This window comes from Rhinolophus ferrumequinum, chromosome 13 (assembly GCF_004115265.2).
Source record: "Rhinolophus ferrumequinum isolate MPI-CBG mRhiFer1 chromosome 13, mRhiFer1_v1.p, whole genome shotgun sequence".
In the NCBI taxonomy this organism is placed as follows: Eukaryota; Metazoa; Chordata; class Mammalia; order Chiroptera; family Rhinolophidae; genus Rhinolophus; species Rhinolophus ferrumequinum.
The window spans coordinates 18,399,443-18,415,112 of NC_046296.1; the positions used below are offsets into that span (position 1 = coordinate 18,399,443).

The 15,670-nt window shown below is 47.7% G+C and overlaps 1 protein-coding gene across 1 annotated transcript; it reads right to left on the reverse strand.

Moving 5' to 3' along the window:
* Positions 1-74: 74 nt before the first annotated feature.
* On the reverse strand, positions 75-15,142 carry CCT7 (chaperonin containing TCP1 subunit 7). Its single transcript, XM_033125569.1, has 12 exons — positions 14,985-15,142; positions 10,359-10,512; positions 9,611-9,717; positions 7,903-8,028; positions 7,036-7,088; positions 6,515-6,686; positions 4,310-4,474; positions 3,321-3,509; positions 2,514-2,611; positions 2,007-2,139; positions 1,330-1,536; positions 75-468 (listed from the first exon to the last, which is right to left on the reverse strand). Exons 1-12 carry the CDS (start codon positions 14,988-14,990, stop codon positions 247-249), a joined length of 1,632 nt encoding a protein of 543 aa, XP_032981460.1. The 5' UTR covers positions 14,991-15,142; the 3' UTR covers positions 75-246.
* Positions 15,143-15,670: the final 528 nt, after the last annotated feature.

A 15,670-nucleotide genomic window follows, 5' to 3' on the forward strand; every position in this document is an offset into this window, starting at 1 on the left:
TTTGGGTGAGTACACACAAAACGAAAATCCTGAGCTGTAATCAAGGCATTTATGAGTAAAACTCCTGATCCAAATAATTTGCAAAGTGAATTCTAAGTCTTAAGTTTTATTTAAATAACCTCAGTGAGCACAGAGAGGGCCAATCACTACTCCTTCCTTGTAACACCGATGAACCGACACGGGGGCGGGGGGGTCAGCAGCCCTACAGCCAGCACGCCTGCCAGCCCACGAGGGCTGGGACGCCTCTCAGTGGGGGCGGCCACGGCCTCGGCCCCGGCCTGCAGCCGGGGGGGCGTCCACTGTCGAGCGGGGGTTCTTGATGGTTTCGTCGACGGACACGATGAGGCACGCGGCCTCGGAGGCGGCCGTCAGGGCATTGATCCGCACCATCGCTGGCTCCCACACGAAGGCCTCAAAGTTGTCAGCAATGTCCTCGTTGTTGACGTCCACCCCGTACCATATGCCCCCCTGAGGGGACAGGGAAACACGGAACTGCTTCACATGGCTTTTCGCAGACCCTCCCTTGTTCCCTCCTTCCCCACGACTCGGAATGTTAAGAATCCTGACTCTGAACGTCCTGGCACTTCCCCGAGGAAGATGGCATCTGCCTGTGGCATCGCAACAGGAAGCTGAAGTGTACCTCTTCCCACCCCTGCCCCTGCCAACCTTGGACGTGCTGATCACACGGGAGCTCTGGCCCGCGTGGAGGCAAGCTGCAGTCGGGGAGGGCTGCATACATCCAACCATGGTTCTCAGGAGAAACACTTTCCAATCCCTTCTCTCACCATATTCTCTCACTGTTTCCATTAATCCCCATTTTACAGATGAGGAAACCGACACAGAGGGACAGTCACTTGCTCAAAACCCTAACCCGTGTCAGAAGCAAGGTCATTCACCGAAGGCTGCCCAGCACCTAACACCTCTAAACATGTATTTGCTAAACAGCAAATGAACAAATGATATTCTGAGAGAGGTGACAACCTGCAGGTGGTAGAGCCACGGCTGGCCCACGTGTCAGCGGGGCTCTGGGGTGCTCACCACACCCAGAAACTACTGCATGTGGTCAGGGTGCTGCCAGGAGTGGACCACAGGGTTCCATGGTTCCTCTCACCACACTGTGGCGTGGCCATACTCTTGGTAGAAGCACCGAAGGAACCCTGGGCCTCCAGTCCTGGCTTTGCGTCTGCCTTCAGAGGAGGCAGTTAGTTGGTACTGCGCTTAGTTCCAGTCCTGTCACCTGGGCTGAGCAGAGTGTGAACAAGCACAGCACACTCTCAGAATCCACACCATCCACCCAATCCCTGGACCCTGAGGAGACGAAAGACCTACCTGGGCATGCCGTGCCCGCAGCTTATTGAGGATGTTTGTGGCATCAAAGCCAGCATTGTCACACAGCTGGCGTGGGATAATTTCCAGGGCCTTGGCATATGCCCCTATCAACAGCTGCTGTTTTCCTGGAATGGTCCTTGAATAATCCCGCAGGTACTTGGAGAGCTCCATCTCAATGGCCCCGCCACCAGCCACCACGGAATCGTTCTGCAGAGACCAGACCCACCTCTCAATACACGTGGTCCCCCCTGGTCCAAGCTCCAGCCACAGAGGCGTTGGGCCACTCAGCCAGTAGGTCCCCCAGCCCAGAAAGAGAGTGGTTCCTCCTCCTTCCTTCCATCTCCAGCCCCAGAAGGCCTCGACATGGCCCTCCTCTACCACATCCCAACTTCAACCCAGTGAACCTTCTGGTTCCTGACTAGCTTCAAGGTCGCCTGTGGCTTGAGGAAACTGGCACAATCCCAGACGGCTGGCTACCTCAGCTCCAGTCTGCTCACAAGAATAAGTCTTAGAAGCAGCACGACCTATTTTGAGAGACTGAGGCTGTTTCCCTATGATTTGTGAGGCAAATCAGGGCCTGCATGCCACCCCGGGGAAGGAATCGTCGCACAAATCCAGGGTTTCATCAGCGCGGGAGGGAGAACGGGCTGTGCAGGCAGGCAGCCACCAGCCGGTACCTTGATGGCCCGCCTCACAATCATGATGGCGTCGTGCAGGGACCGCTCTGTCTCCTCCATAAACTGCTCGGCGCCACCGCGGAGGATGATGGTGCAAGTCTTAGCCTTGGGGCAGCCAGTGAAGAAATTGTACCTACACCCAGGGTCAAATCACACATGTGAAATCCTGGGCGCTGCCACCCTTCTGTGTTCTGACCTCACCAACTCCTCCCAAAACTCAGCAGCTGCTCTTCTGTTCCTCACTAAGGTTCTCCAATCCCACCCTCAAAGACATCTTCTTGGGAAGTTCTCGGGCTGGACCACTGGGACATAAAAGATTGTAGACTTTAGACCCAACGCAATCTTCTTCCAACCAAAAACATTCTATCTGAGTTCTTTATGCCCCAAAAGGTGAGACCTCAAAAAAGAGTAGCACATGCTATAAACCACACCCAAAGGACGGCAGGTGGCCAGACCCAGGCAAGTGTCGTGAGCTCAGCCAAGATGCAGCCCGGGCCTGCGTCTCACCTCTCGCCTCCAATCTGGGTCTCCTCAAAGACCTGGCAGAAGCCCAGCACATCTGCTGACAGAGCATTCACACTGGTCTGGATGGAGCCTCCGCAGGCCTGAGGGGCACAAGAAGGCAAGGTCATCTAGCAGTGAGGGCTCACAACGCGCCAGCAAGCGTCCTGCTACCCGGGCTCAACCAACTGCCATGCTGGACTCCGCTACGATGCCGAGCCCTCTGCAGTGGATAACCCACTTACCCTTGACCTCCAGGTGACGCTTACCCCATCCAAAAGGAGAAAACAAAACAGAACTGAGGGAAAACAGGGCCTAGTTAAAAGGAGACGGGGATCCTATGCTTCACCCAACACCCCTCCCCAAAACTAGGGTGCTTTAGGCCCAGCAACTGAAGTCAGGATCAGTGCTTTAGACTGTAAGCGCCTTTGGTGAGACACTCAAGAAAAGAGGAAGGAAACTTGGCTGGAAACATCACTACGTGAATTTATCCAGCTAATCACAGCGTTACTGTTAGGCTCCTCACGACTCAGATTTCCTGAGCAGTTTTGGTTAGACTAGCTTTGTATCTGAGCACACACACACACCGGGACTGGAGTGCTTCCGGGCAAAGACAGTTAAGACAGGCCTGGATTCACAGGCCAGCCTGACCGTGTAGGCAGGAAGCCACCAGCCCAGCACCGTGAAGGGCTGTCTGACAACCACGATGGCGTCACGCAGAGACTGCTGTTTCCTCTGTAAACCACATGAAAGGTAAATAAAAAGCCCTGCAGGCCGCAAAGACCCAGCAGCGGCCTTTGGAAGCTGGTTTACCATCATCGTCCTCTTCAGATCCTCCTCCGGCACTCGGCCAGCACAGAACATGTCCCTGTCGGCAAAGTACTGGGTGGCCACATCCCCAATGGGCAGTTTGGACAAGATGACTTTGGCTCCAGAATGATGGATCTTCTCTAACTTGTCATAGAGAATGTTCCACTCAGCATCAACAATTGCCTGATAATCCTGAAGAGACCCAGAAAAGGAGGATGCTTTAGAGTGGAGGTTAGCATATACGGCGGGCTAAGGCATGGCTCCTAAGATAAAAGGTACTAATCTATCTGAGAATCAACGGTGGTAAACAGAATAGCCATTCCTCAGTCCAAGTAACCAAGGACCCTACAAGACAACTCAGGGATCACCTAAAACTTTCAAACACAAAAGCAGAAAGTAACCCCAGAGAGGGGAGCTACTCTAGAGCCGGCACTGCCAAGGTGTGAGAAATAAGTTTAGTCTGGGTGAGTTCTAGCCGCCTCTGAGGCGCTGCACCCCCGGAGTCCCCAGTGACAAGACCTCTTCCCCCAAAGGCCGTTCTCAGTTTGAGACACATTTCCCACGCGTATTTGCTGACACCTGGGTGTCACTGCTCTTTGCAGAGACAGCCTTGGTAAGATCCATGAAGGGAGCACACCAGTCCCTTGCAGTCTAAAAGGGGAGGTGCCCACAGCTGCCCAAACCAGAGGAATCAAAATACTGGGCTAACTAGACAGCTCAAGCCCTTAGCAGCCCCTTCTCTGGGGAGAGGAGAATACGTCAGCAGGTCTGCCCTATCCCAATCTCCTCAGGTCCAGGTCACTCAGAGAGACTATTCAGTGAGACAAAAAAAGTGGGCTCAGTATTTAGATATCAGTATTTAGGGGGACAGGAGGAAAAAGGGACCTACAGAAGCCTGAAAAGCAGAGCTGGACCCAAGACAGCCACAAAACTCAAGGCTTTCACCCAGAAAGCTGCCCATTTCCACACCACTGCCAGCTGCTGGGACCTACCTCCACCGTGTGGACTCTGACTTCAGCATTATCTTTCTCAGCTTTCAGTTCGAGCTCAACATTCAAAAGGGCGATCTTTGGATTATAGTACTTTTTGGGTTGCATTTCAAACCCAGCGTAAGAGAAAGTCTTCTTGAATGCAACGCCGGCTACCAGCTGGGACTCCTGTTCAAAAACACAAGCAGTTCAACAGTTCAGTGCTGGCATGAAATCAAGCAGGTGGTATGTTGGACTAATACGTGTCCTTGTCTGTGAACCAGAAAGAGTTAACCATGCATTTGTTTCACTGTTTTAACAAAACCTTCGCCATTATCATAAAAGCTGGGAAAAACACACACCATATTTTGGTTGTCCCTTCAGTATAAGGAAAATCATTCAGCTTGCAGAGACTACGCACAGTAAAGGCCTGTTTAGGGAAAGACGGGCCTCCAAAGCAGGTGCCAAGGGATAATGCTGTATTTACGTACAGTACCAGGAAACAAGCGAGGCATTTACGAATGACCCACAGGCTGTCTAATGCTTTCGCCTTCCCATTCCCAACCCCGTCTTCTGCTGCACACACCTATACATCCCCTTCCCCACCTGCACTATGCACGCGCATGCGCACACACGTTTCCATACCCACTCACCCACCCACCTACCTACATACATACATATATATTCCCGCATGTATGCTATAGCCTAGACGCTTCCTCTTCCCAGGAGATGAAGCCAAAAGGTCAGAAGGGTCAGAAATACCCTGCACAGTTCCCAAGTTATCACTGTGGCTTCCCATACCTCAATCCCTCAAAACATGAACTTCTCCTGCTTTTTCCCTAACAGAGCTTCCTGTGGGTTGGATTTAATAGCAAGGAATAATAGAAAGCATGTTGCACCTGGGAATGACTTCAGCACTATCAGGAGACTCAGGTTCAAATTTCAGATCTCCTCCTCACTAAATGACCAAGTCATTTCCCAGTCCATAAAACGGGGCACTCAGTTCAGTGACCTGAATGTTCTCTGCCAGTGCTAACCTACAATCCTGATCTCTACTCCTGTGGCCTGTCAGTGAACAGATCATCAAATCCACAGCCTCCTAACGGGGGTGAGGCCTGAGCTGAATCAAGATGGCTGAGGAGAAATTAGTCAAACAGAAAAAAGGAACAAAGAAGTGTTTCCAAGAGGCGGAGGCAATGTGGTGGAATCAGGGAATGAAAACATGTGCAGTTGCTGTAATATAAAGTAAAAAGCAGGGACCCGTTTAAGAGAATCTTACAGGCTCTGCTAAGGCCTGGTTCTTACCCTGTGTGCAATGCAGAACCCCAAAGGGCTTTACACAAGGGTAACAAATTGGGGAACTTCATCTTGCAACGGAAAGTAAAATGGATTGAGGGGATGCAAGACTGGAGGAATGGTGACCACTGCCAGGACAATTGTCTTGGGAATAAGTGAAAGAGACAGATTAAAGAAATAAATTGGTAGGCAAAATGACAGGTTGTGGGGAGCTGAAAAGGTTTTCAAGGATGACCCCAGATTTCTGGTTTGAGTGACTGGGCAGCAGTGAGGTAAGAGCTACACATGCTGACATAGATCAAATTTTAAAACATGTAGTTAAATGGACAAATGTTGCAGAAAACTTTTGTTTCCTAAGTTTATGTGTTACAAGCTAACATTTGTGTTTAAGAAAGCAATATTTACACGTGTTTATAGATGCGCAGATCATTCTGGAAGGACACACACACAGACACACAGACTCAACTGTGGTCGAATCTGAGGCAGGAGTGGTTTAGGGGACATTCATTTTTTCCTTTAGGTCCTTTTATACAGTTTGAACTATGTATCGTCTATTCAAGATAAATGAATAAAAGAAGGGAGAGCTTGGTGATATCACTTGGAGAAGAATGCACTGGAAAGCACTGCTGAGATTTATTCATTGAGAGGGTCATAGATAATTTATCAGAGCTAGCCCTATCCCATCCCCCATCAACACTGAGATTCTGAAACTCAGCCAGTTGTCACCATTCTGCTGACAATATAGGCCCAGAGAGGTTACATAATGTATGTACAGTCACAGCCTATCGGGCAGGATGGGGAATACAGCCCAAGCCTGACTCCCAGTCCAACTTGCGTTCTCTCTACCCCTGTAATGTATGCTCTCCGACACCACGTTGTCGGAAAGGTCAATGAGAAAGCAGGAGCCTCCTGTGGAGGCCACAGCAGGCTTACCTCTAGGGCTCCACCTTGCACCTTCTTGATTCCAATCATTTTGAGCTGCAGCAAATCGTCGAGCATTATCACCGCATCCACCACCATCTTGGCGAAGAAGGCTTTCTGCTGGGAGATCAGCTTGGAGCTCAGAGCAGTCATAGCACACTTCTCCAGCAGCCTCCTCTGCTCCCTGGGACACAACGGTGGAATCTGCATCAGGCCTTGAAAGCCTCTCTTGTCTGATTCTACTACTGTGTGGAAGTGCTTTCCGTTCCAGTCTCTTAACTCCATCCCCACCAACTTCTGTGTCTTTAGGGAAGACTATCAGTGACAGATGGTGACTGCAGGCAAAGACCTCATGTGTGACAGCTTTTAAACTAGTCTATCAGCCTCTTTTGTGCCGAGTGGCCTGGGGCACAGCCAAGGGTCCAGCAAGAGCCAAACAGCCCCAGGCCCATACAGGGATCGCAACATGCTTTGCATCCAATTTGAATTTGGCCACAGAGTCAAGCTTCTCACAAAGCCCACCACATACTTACACTTTATCTTCCTTCTTCACAGTCACAGCAATCTCTTTGATCTTGTTAACTGCCTGCCAAGAACAGAAACTGAGTGAGTCCTGCTATAGACAAACAGGAGAAGTGCATCCCAGCCTCTCTTGCTAGACCCTAACCTGTTTATTCCCAAATCTTAAGCATTTCTACTTTACAACTTAAACAATATTTCTTACAGCTGCCCACAAAAATGTAAATCTCTATAGTTTAGAAATGTAGGGTAGGTGTAGTTCGGAAGAACCTTCAGGGTGCTTTCAGGATTTAGCTCTGGATATGCAGGTAACACACTAAAACAAACGAGTAGAAACAAGCTACAACACTAAGTTAGGCCAAATCTCTGGCCTATGAAAAACATCTATGACAACTTCTAGCACTTTAAATATTAATTTAACTTTAAATAATTAATTAATGTTACACAATATGCTATACGTGCATCTCACTTCTCATATACCTCATTTTAATGTCACCAGCCTGAAACAGAGCTAGTAAAGAGAGAAAGTAAGGCATAGAGAGAATGACTTGCTCCAGGTCACAGAATGAAAGTCTAAGGTCAATAAGAGCCAGGTCTCAAGATGTGCAATGAAGTACTGATAAAAAAAATAGCTCTCACTTTCTGAGAGCCTATGACATGTCGACATCATAGTCTATCGGGAAACCTGAGGCTTAAAGAGATTCAGGTAATGTATCTAGTCAAATAGCTCCTGAATGGTAGAACTGAGATTCCTAGGGAGCAGGATGCAGAAAACGCCCGAGGAACGCTCTCCCAGTCTTTCCCCACTCCAGTGAAGGTATCATCCGAAGAGAAATACGAAGGTGCCCAGGCCCTGGCGAAGTTAGCCAGTGCTCCCTTACCAACTGGGTGGCCGTGCGGAAAGCTCGGATGATGATCTGTGGATGCAAACCTTCCTCCACATAGGGTTTCACCTGCTTCAGAAACTCTGCAGCCAGCAGGGTCACTGAGGTAGTGCCATCACCGACCTGGAAGAGGATGACAGGAAACTCATGTCTTCTCATGTTCAGGGATAAAGCCCCCAAACTCCATTTTTAGGCAATCTACCCATTTAAACTGGTGACTGTTTAAATGGCTGTGAAGCTTCTTTCTGGAAGCACAGATGTTTATAACAAGTAGAAAGAAGGTGCTGGTAGTTAGGTACCCATGCCACCAAATCGTCCGGAGCTACAAAATTAATTCCCCAGACCAGGACCATTCTCCAAAGAGGACTGATGTGGACAATCAAATTTCCTTGGCATATGAAATCATATAGGCAAATTAACTGAGAACTTGCTCATCACATACAAGGCACTATAATGAATCAGGCATCCCAGTCATGCTTATAACACAAGGCTTACACGTCCCAAATAACCATGGTAGCAAGAAGCACGAGATAAATATTCTTTAAGGAGCACAAAGTACTACAGGAGTTTACAAAAAACATAATTTCCAGCCAAGTCCCACTGAAACAAACCTCCCGGGACCAAACAAAGTCCTTTATATGTTAAATGCTATTTGGAATAAGCAGATTACAAGTCTGCTAATCTTTCCTACACAGTAATTTTCTATGATGGCACCTACACCCTATTTTTAATGAGGGAGAAAAAGAGTAAGAGCTTGTAAGGAAACTGGCCAACCTCTGATTTGGAATAATTTTATTTGCAACTTACTTATGTCCACCGTGTCATATAAAGACTTCTCAAGGGGGAAAAGGGTTAAAGGGTTTAAGCGGCCAAATTCCTGGACAGAAAGGTATTACTCACTTGTTGAAGACATTAAAACGTCAAATCCTTTTAATGTCTTCTGACTTTTATTTTATATAAACCATACTGTTGTACAGGCTACTGGGTCCAAATAAACCTTTTCATATAACTTCAGGACATATGGGTAATACTCTAAAATATAAACCTATCGCTCTCAACATTTATTATCAAGATGCCAGTTGTAAGAAATGATTTTTTAAAAGGCAGCCTGGTTAATGCCACTGAATTGTACACATTAAAACGGTGGATTTTGTTATGTATATTTTACTACCATAAAAAAAGGGGAGGGGGGACTGGAAACCTTAGTTTCCAGCCCCATTTTATAAGGTGACTAACAGACGAGAAGTTAAATTATTTACCTAGCAACTCAAATGAATGACAACACCCAGGCTTGGTCCTCAGATCTCCGCTACATGCAGTGGAACAGTATGAATTTTAAAAGATTATAAGCTCTAGCTAAGTATTTTTACAAGCATGCATTACTCTTGAAACTGTAACTGTAGATATAAAATCAAAACCTGTCAAAGAGAGGCAAGTGAAGGAGCTACCGTTTCCCCGAAACTAAGACCTCGCCGGACAATCAGCTCTAATGCGTTTTTTGGAGCGAACATTAATATAAGACCCCATCATATCACGTCATATCATAGACCCGGTCTTACAGTAAAATAAGACTGGGTCTTATATTAATTTTTGCTCCAAAAGACACATTAGAGCTGGTGGTCCAGCTAGGTCTTATTTTCGGGGAAACATGGTAGTAGGCATGTGTTCCAACCTCCGTTTAAACACATCTGCTTGACTTTCCTACCTCAGCATCTTGGGATTTGGCAATGTCCACTAAAGTCTTTGCTGCAGGGTGGACAACGTCAAGGAGTTTCAGAATCGTGGCCCCATCATTAGAAATTGTGGCTTTGCCTTAAAAGGAACAAACACAAAGTAAAAATTGAAAGACCCTTTCTTAAATTCTGTCTTCTAGTTGGCCTTGGAGCCCAAGGACCCTGTATTGGGGTGGGGCAGAGGGGATCACGGCGGGAACACTCTGACCTTTTTAGAGTTAGTTCTGTGCACAAAGGGCCATCTAAAATCACAAGCTTCCAAAGGCCATGAGCTCCTGATTTTCTCTGAACAGTATTTAGCACCCCTCACTGGATGTGAAAAATATTTTTAAAATGAAAACGAGCAATCATTTAGATATTTGTAACAGTTAATACTCCAGTATCTCACATGTCAATTAATACACTAAAACAGAAAAGGGAACTTGTTTGTTTTGGCAACACGATACAATGGGAGGGACCCCAGGCAACTCCCGATAGTTCTATTTCATGTCTCTAGGCTGTATCTCGCTACAAGGCAATAGTCGCCTAAGCCCAGCTTCTCCCATATAGTCCTGCAGGGCTCAGCATTGAGGACCATGTATGAAATGGAACCGCTTCATGTGGGCAATCACTCAGAGATCGAGAAGCAGCTGGATTTCTGATGCCAACCTCTGCCAGTTCCAAACACTCCCCAGAAGCCTCCTGTCCTGTACACTGGCCGGAGGAACCCTGCAGACTTACCGCGGCCATCCACAATGAGCTTGTCCATGCCACGGGGGCCCAGGGTGGTTCTTACAGCCTCGGCAATCACCTGGCAGGCACTGATGTTACTTACAAGCTGGGGGATGCCTTGGGAGCTATCAGTCCCCTCTTTCAACAGGATAACTGGTGTGGGCTAGAAAAGAAAAAGCAATTGACTGCTTTTAATAATCATTTATCACTATTAAACTCAAGGAGGGAAGAGTGAAGAAAAATGCTCCCAGCTCCCCCATAACAGAAATATCTGGTGGCCTTTTTAAACCATTCCCCCACTGTCCACCACATCCATTCCTTAAACAGACTCTACCTCCAGAGATATTGCCAAGACCACAGCATACCTGGCAGGTGTGCTAGAAAATGGTTTGAGAAGCAATGATTTTGTTTAAAAGAACCAATCAAATAGTAATGTGGTCTCTGGTGCCCAGCTGAATGAGCACAGCCTTTTCAACTTCTGCCCCCATTCCCAGGGTTGAGGAATTAGGTCACGGCACAGGAGGAAGCAGCAGGGTATGCTCAGCATTCACCCTCCAGCAAAACCTCCAGTTATGTGCATTACAGCTTAATCCTAGAGACGTAGATGGGCACTGATGCAAAACACGAGGTGTCCATAGCTTCAGGTGTTGTCCTGGAGAGGCCCAGGCAGGCAGTTTTACGAATGATGTTTAACTCGAGTGTCAGGAAGTAGTCAGGCAGAGAAACAAGTAGCACCGTTGTCCTGCCTCACAAAATGACAACAAATCTAATTCGTACAGCAACATTTCTGTTTTATTGCTGGGACTCATCTCCAATCAGACACACCAAAGAAGTTATTCTCCTATTTTGCAACGGCCTCCAGAACAGTCACTATCCCTGAAGAGGCTTAATTTGCCAAGCTGCTTGAGAAACTCTGGAAGACAGGGATACTTGCTTATTTTAAAGGGACTGCTTAGATACCTTTGCAGACAGTAATTCCTCAGCTTAGCAAACCAGACTTCTTTGTCTCTGCGTCCAAACTTGTGCTTCAGGGATGAGCTCATGACCCAAACCCAATCTCCCCAGTGCCTATGTCTAGTCGTCTGTGTATGAAACAATACAGTAAGGGGACACACTGTTTCAAAGCTTTTGTTATATGTGTGTTATTAGGCTATGATTTAAAATTTATTTCTTACGGTGAAGTACAAGATACAGTTCGAAAGCTACTGCCTACGTCCACTCTTAGGGGTACTTCAGGTGTCTGAGAAGGGAAGGCCCAGGAAAACACAGGGCTGTCTCACCCTAACAACAAGGACTCAGGAATTCACACACAACAGTCTAGCAACCCGGCAGGAAGACGCCAAGTCCTTTGGCCAGAGCAGCTGGAGGGTAGTGAATAAGTGGAAGGTTGGAATAAGGATGAAGAGGCAGGAACCACACCACGTACTCACTTGTAGATTATGTTAAGGAGTTTGGATTTTATTCCTACAAAGAAGATAAGCCCTGGAAAGATTTGCAGCAGAAGAATGGCACAGTCTAATTTACATTAAAAAAAGAAAACAAAAACCAAAAAACTAGAAAATAGGTAAGAATGAGCAAAATACAATGTGTAAATGCATAACAAGGGGCTGAAAAGACGCCCAACAAATTCTAATAAGTAAGAGTGGTAGTAAATAGGGTTTTGGTAATTTGTGTTGTGTATTTTGTTTTGTTTCAACTTTTTTCTAATGAGCATATCATAGATTGCTTTTTAAAAAAAAATTTCCTATTAGATAACCCACTAAACCTAGGGCCAGGCATGAGCTGGAGGGAAAACGCTTCCTTTTCATGGTAGCGTCCCAAGATTGGTAGCACGAAATGGCTTCTCTATACTCTCAGCATTCTTTTGGGCCCCTCATATGCCTTCTGTAAGGAAAGATGTGTTCCCCCCCAAAAGCCCCACCTTCTTCCACGCTTGTCCCAGGTGGTCTTAACTTTAAATCAACAACCTACTTGAGTCCCAAACCTTTCCTACCGCCTTCAACAGGTTCTTCTACCCCTCCAACAGGCTAACTTACCCAACACTTTTGTAGACCTTTTCTCACCTCCACCTCCAAAATGTACCCTTATCTACTAGAGCCACCCTGCCACTTCTACCAACACTACTTTCTTACCACCAGGCCAGCAATTCTTCAGAGCCTCAATTCTTCCAGGAAGTTTTCTCAACTGCAGCTAACAAGGGCACCTGAACAGGGGACCCCATAACCCTCTCTTCACTTCCCCTTGAGCACAACTTTTCTATTTGCCATACTTTCTTAAAGTATGAGCTTCCCAAAGGTAAGGACTATATTAATCTCAATTTGCAGAGTGCCTCAAATTAGGCCACACATGAAGCAATCAATATTCAGCAGCTTTTGGTGCTAAAATATCAACTGTTAACTATACATACTCAAAAGTGCTTAAAATAGTGATGAAGTAAGATAGCACTGGCTCCTCGACTTTGGAAAAGCATTGGCAGTGTGGTGACGCTACATTCATGGAGAATTCTTAAGTACAAAACAAGAAGGGCATGGAAGCAGCTGACCATATTGTCCCCAAGCTCTCTATGCTTTACAGATCCTAGAGAAATGGCAGGCTGGGTAGAGATCCTATGGAGAGAAAGAGGTAGCAGAGATAGACTGAGCCAAGCCAGGTCACGCAGGATGGGTCCTCGGCGACCAGCTCCCCAGGAGTAGACACTGCTATGGAAAGCCCAGCTTCTGTCCCTAAATTACTTTTGATCACACTCATTTTATTCGAGTAGAGAAACAAAATCAAAATCCAATAATCTGCCAAGGGTATCATGGAAGGCTTGGGAATTTTGGCTTCACGGTCTTCCTGTTCATCCTCCTTAAAACATTTTATTAAGTGTTATAAACCATAGTGTTCTATAAAACCACAATAGGTATTTATATGCCAAGGACTATAGTGCTCACAACAAAAGGCTAGGGCATACACTGTGCACAAGCTGTACTCAAGTCACAGGACTGAGGATTTGGGGGACCGTTTTACCTCTCTTCCAGTTACAGAAGGCTTCTAGAATATCAGGGACCCATTGGATGACAGCAAGGAGGATTCTTGGTAACAGATGTTTCAGAAGGACCTAAACAGCCGATACAGCAGGGAAACAGAGCAGGCAAAAACCCAAGTGTGGTGGTCAGGAGCCCCTTGGTGAAGGATTTTATCACCAGACAGAACTTTGGTTCTGATCCCCAGTTCTGTGAATGCAACCGACTCATGGTAGCCTTGGTAGAGGATCGATTACAGGGAGGACAGGAAGCAAGCAACCACTTACCTAGCAAAATAGCTAACATTTGCTGAGTGCTTACTTTATATGTATTAGTTTATTTAATCCCCACTAACAGACTGAGGACCAGAATTTTAACAGGCTCAAAATCACACACCTAGTAAGTGGCAGTTATAAACCTCTGCATTCAGCATGGCTCCAGAGCCTTTACTCTCAACTGTTCTATACTATGCCGCCTCTGCACAAAAGATGCAGATCTCTTCAGGAATATATAACACTGAAGATGGACTGAAAAAGGGCCGCACTGGAAGTATGAAGGGCAGAGGGTGTACAGTTTAATGCCAGGTTCCTTCTGTCTTGGGTACAAGCTGGAGTCATAGGGCATTTGGTAGCAGAATGAACACCTCATAGGTGTCAGTTTGGCATCTAACAGGACGAAAAAGCTGCAGGAAGCAGGAAAAAAAACAAAACCAAGAGAACTCAGTCGGACTGATAAGTCAAAATGAATGAGTGAACAGCCAAGTGCACAAAAGCAATATCTCAGTCAGGGTTTTGCCTCAAACGCCTCCTTAAAAGCTGGCCCTGTTCAACAGCAACTCAAGAGATAGAGGCTTGGGACCCATGGAAGGTACCTGCAGCTATGAGATGGAGGAAAGGGAAGCCGTGTGTGGAAGAGGGAAGGGCTACAGGGAGCATCCAGGATTCATCAACTCCCCTAATCTAAGAAAATGAGACCCCGAGTTTGGTGGCCTGGAGTGGGAGCCTGGGTGTTCCCACCTCTGACGCACTATCGCCATCTGCCCTGCCCATTCTCCTGGCTGAGGAGCTGCGCCCCAACCAGCAGCTGGGCATGGTACATTCTGCAAGCACGAAACATGTTTACTTAATGAATGAACGAGTGAATGAATTCAAATATGCAGCAACGGGTGGGTTGGGGTACAGCCAGACCCCAGAGTTGACACCTTGCGCTCTACCCATTCTAGGAAGCACCCGTCTTTACACCCACATTTCCCAGGACTTCCAAGTCTGGCCGCCGATCGCATATGCACGCTCAATCCGCACTGATTTACCACAAGTCATGATTGTGGGGGGCTCAAAAAGCGGGTGTCCGACGCGGGTTCGCGGCACCGAAGCACCCTGGGATTTGTAGTCCCCAGCCAACCCGACCAGAGCCTCCCCTCGAATCCCACACAGCCCTAGCCAAAGGCTCCTGTTCCGTGCCCGGGCCGAGCCAGGCCGCAGCGGGCGGTAGCCGCCAACAATTGGGGACCGGGGCGAGGACAGAATCTAAGTAGGCAGGAGAGAGCCCTAAGGGGGAGGTCCCGGCCAGGCGGCGTCAGCCACCGGCCAGAAGGTAGTGGATGGCGACGGATACACAAGATGCCACTCACCATCATTTTGGAAGCTTATTCAGTGGTCCGCTACTCCTCTTAGCTCTGCGTCCGGACCTCCCAGCAACCCCACAATGCCTCGCGCCAGAGAAGTCCCCAGAAGGCACGCTGAGCCGTTGGACACGGAGAGGAAAGGGACGGGCCACTTCCGCCACTCTATGGTTTGCTACCACAGAGTGGTGTGGCTAGAAGGGCCAGAGGCGGAGCCTCGGAAGGCGCTCTTGCGAGAATCAGCGGATTTCGAAGATTCGCCAATTTCCGGTCATGCTATTCTGAGCATGTAGGATCGTAGCTCGCCCGTGAGGCTTATTAATACTAATTTCATGCCCCCCTCTCCAAGACCCGGGCGCCATACCAAGGAATGCAATAAACGCAAACATTTATTGGACGCTGTGGTGTAAGCTTATGCTAAGTAAGCTCTTAACGCGAGTGATCTCATTTGATGCTCACAAGCCTATCGCGTTGGTACTGTTATCATGTCTGTTTTACAGATGAGGGAAGTGAGGCTGAGCAGTTAGGAAAGGTGGCCAAAGTCACCAAGTGGAAGAGAAGCTGGCGTGAGCACCTGGTCCTAATCAATGCCTGCTTTCTGGCTCTGCACTGGCCAGAGCCTCCTCGAGGGTGGGGTGCATCTGGCCGCATCCCCAGCGCCTACCACTATAAGCGCGCATGCGCCAGTGGGGTTT

What these genes read in the sequence shown, in the direction of transcription:
- CCT7 (XM_033125569.1), bottom strand. An exon ending in CCAAATCCCAAGATGCTGAG is followed by an intron (nt 8,029 to 9,610) that starts GTAGGAAAGTCA and finishes ATCCTCTTCCAG; the next exon opens with GTCGGTGATGGCACTACCTC. An exon ending in ATCTGAAGAGGACGATGATG is followed by an intron (nt 2,612 to 3,320) that starts GTAAACCAGCTT and finishes TGTGCCCCTCAG; the next exon opens with GCCTGCGGAGGCTCCATCCA.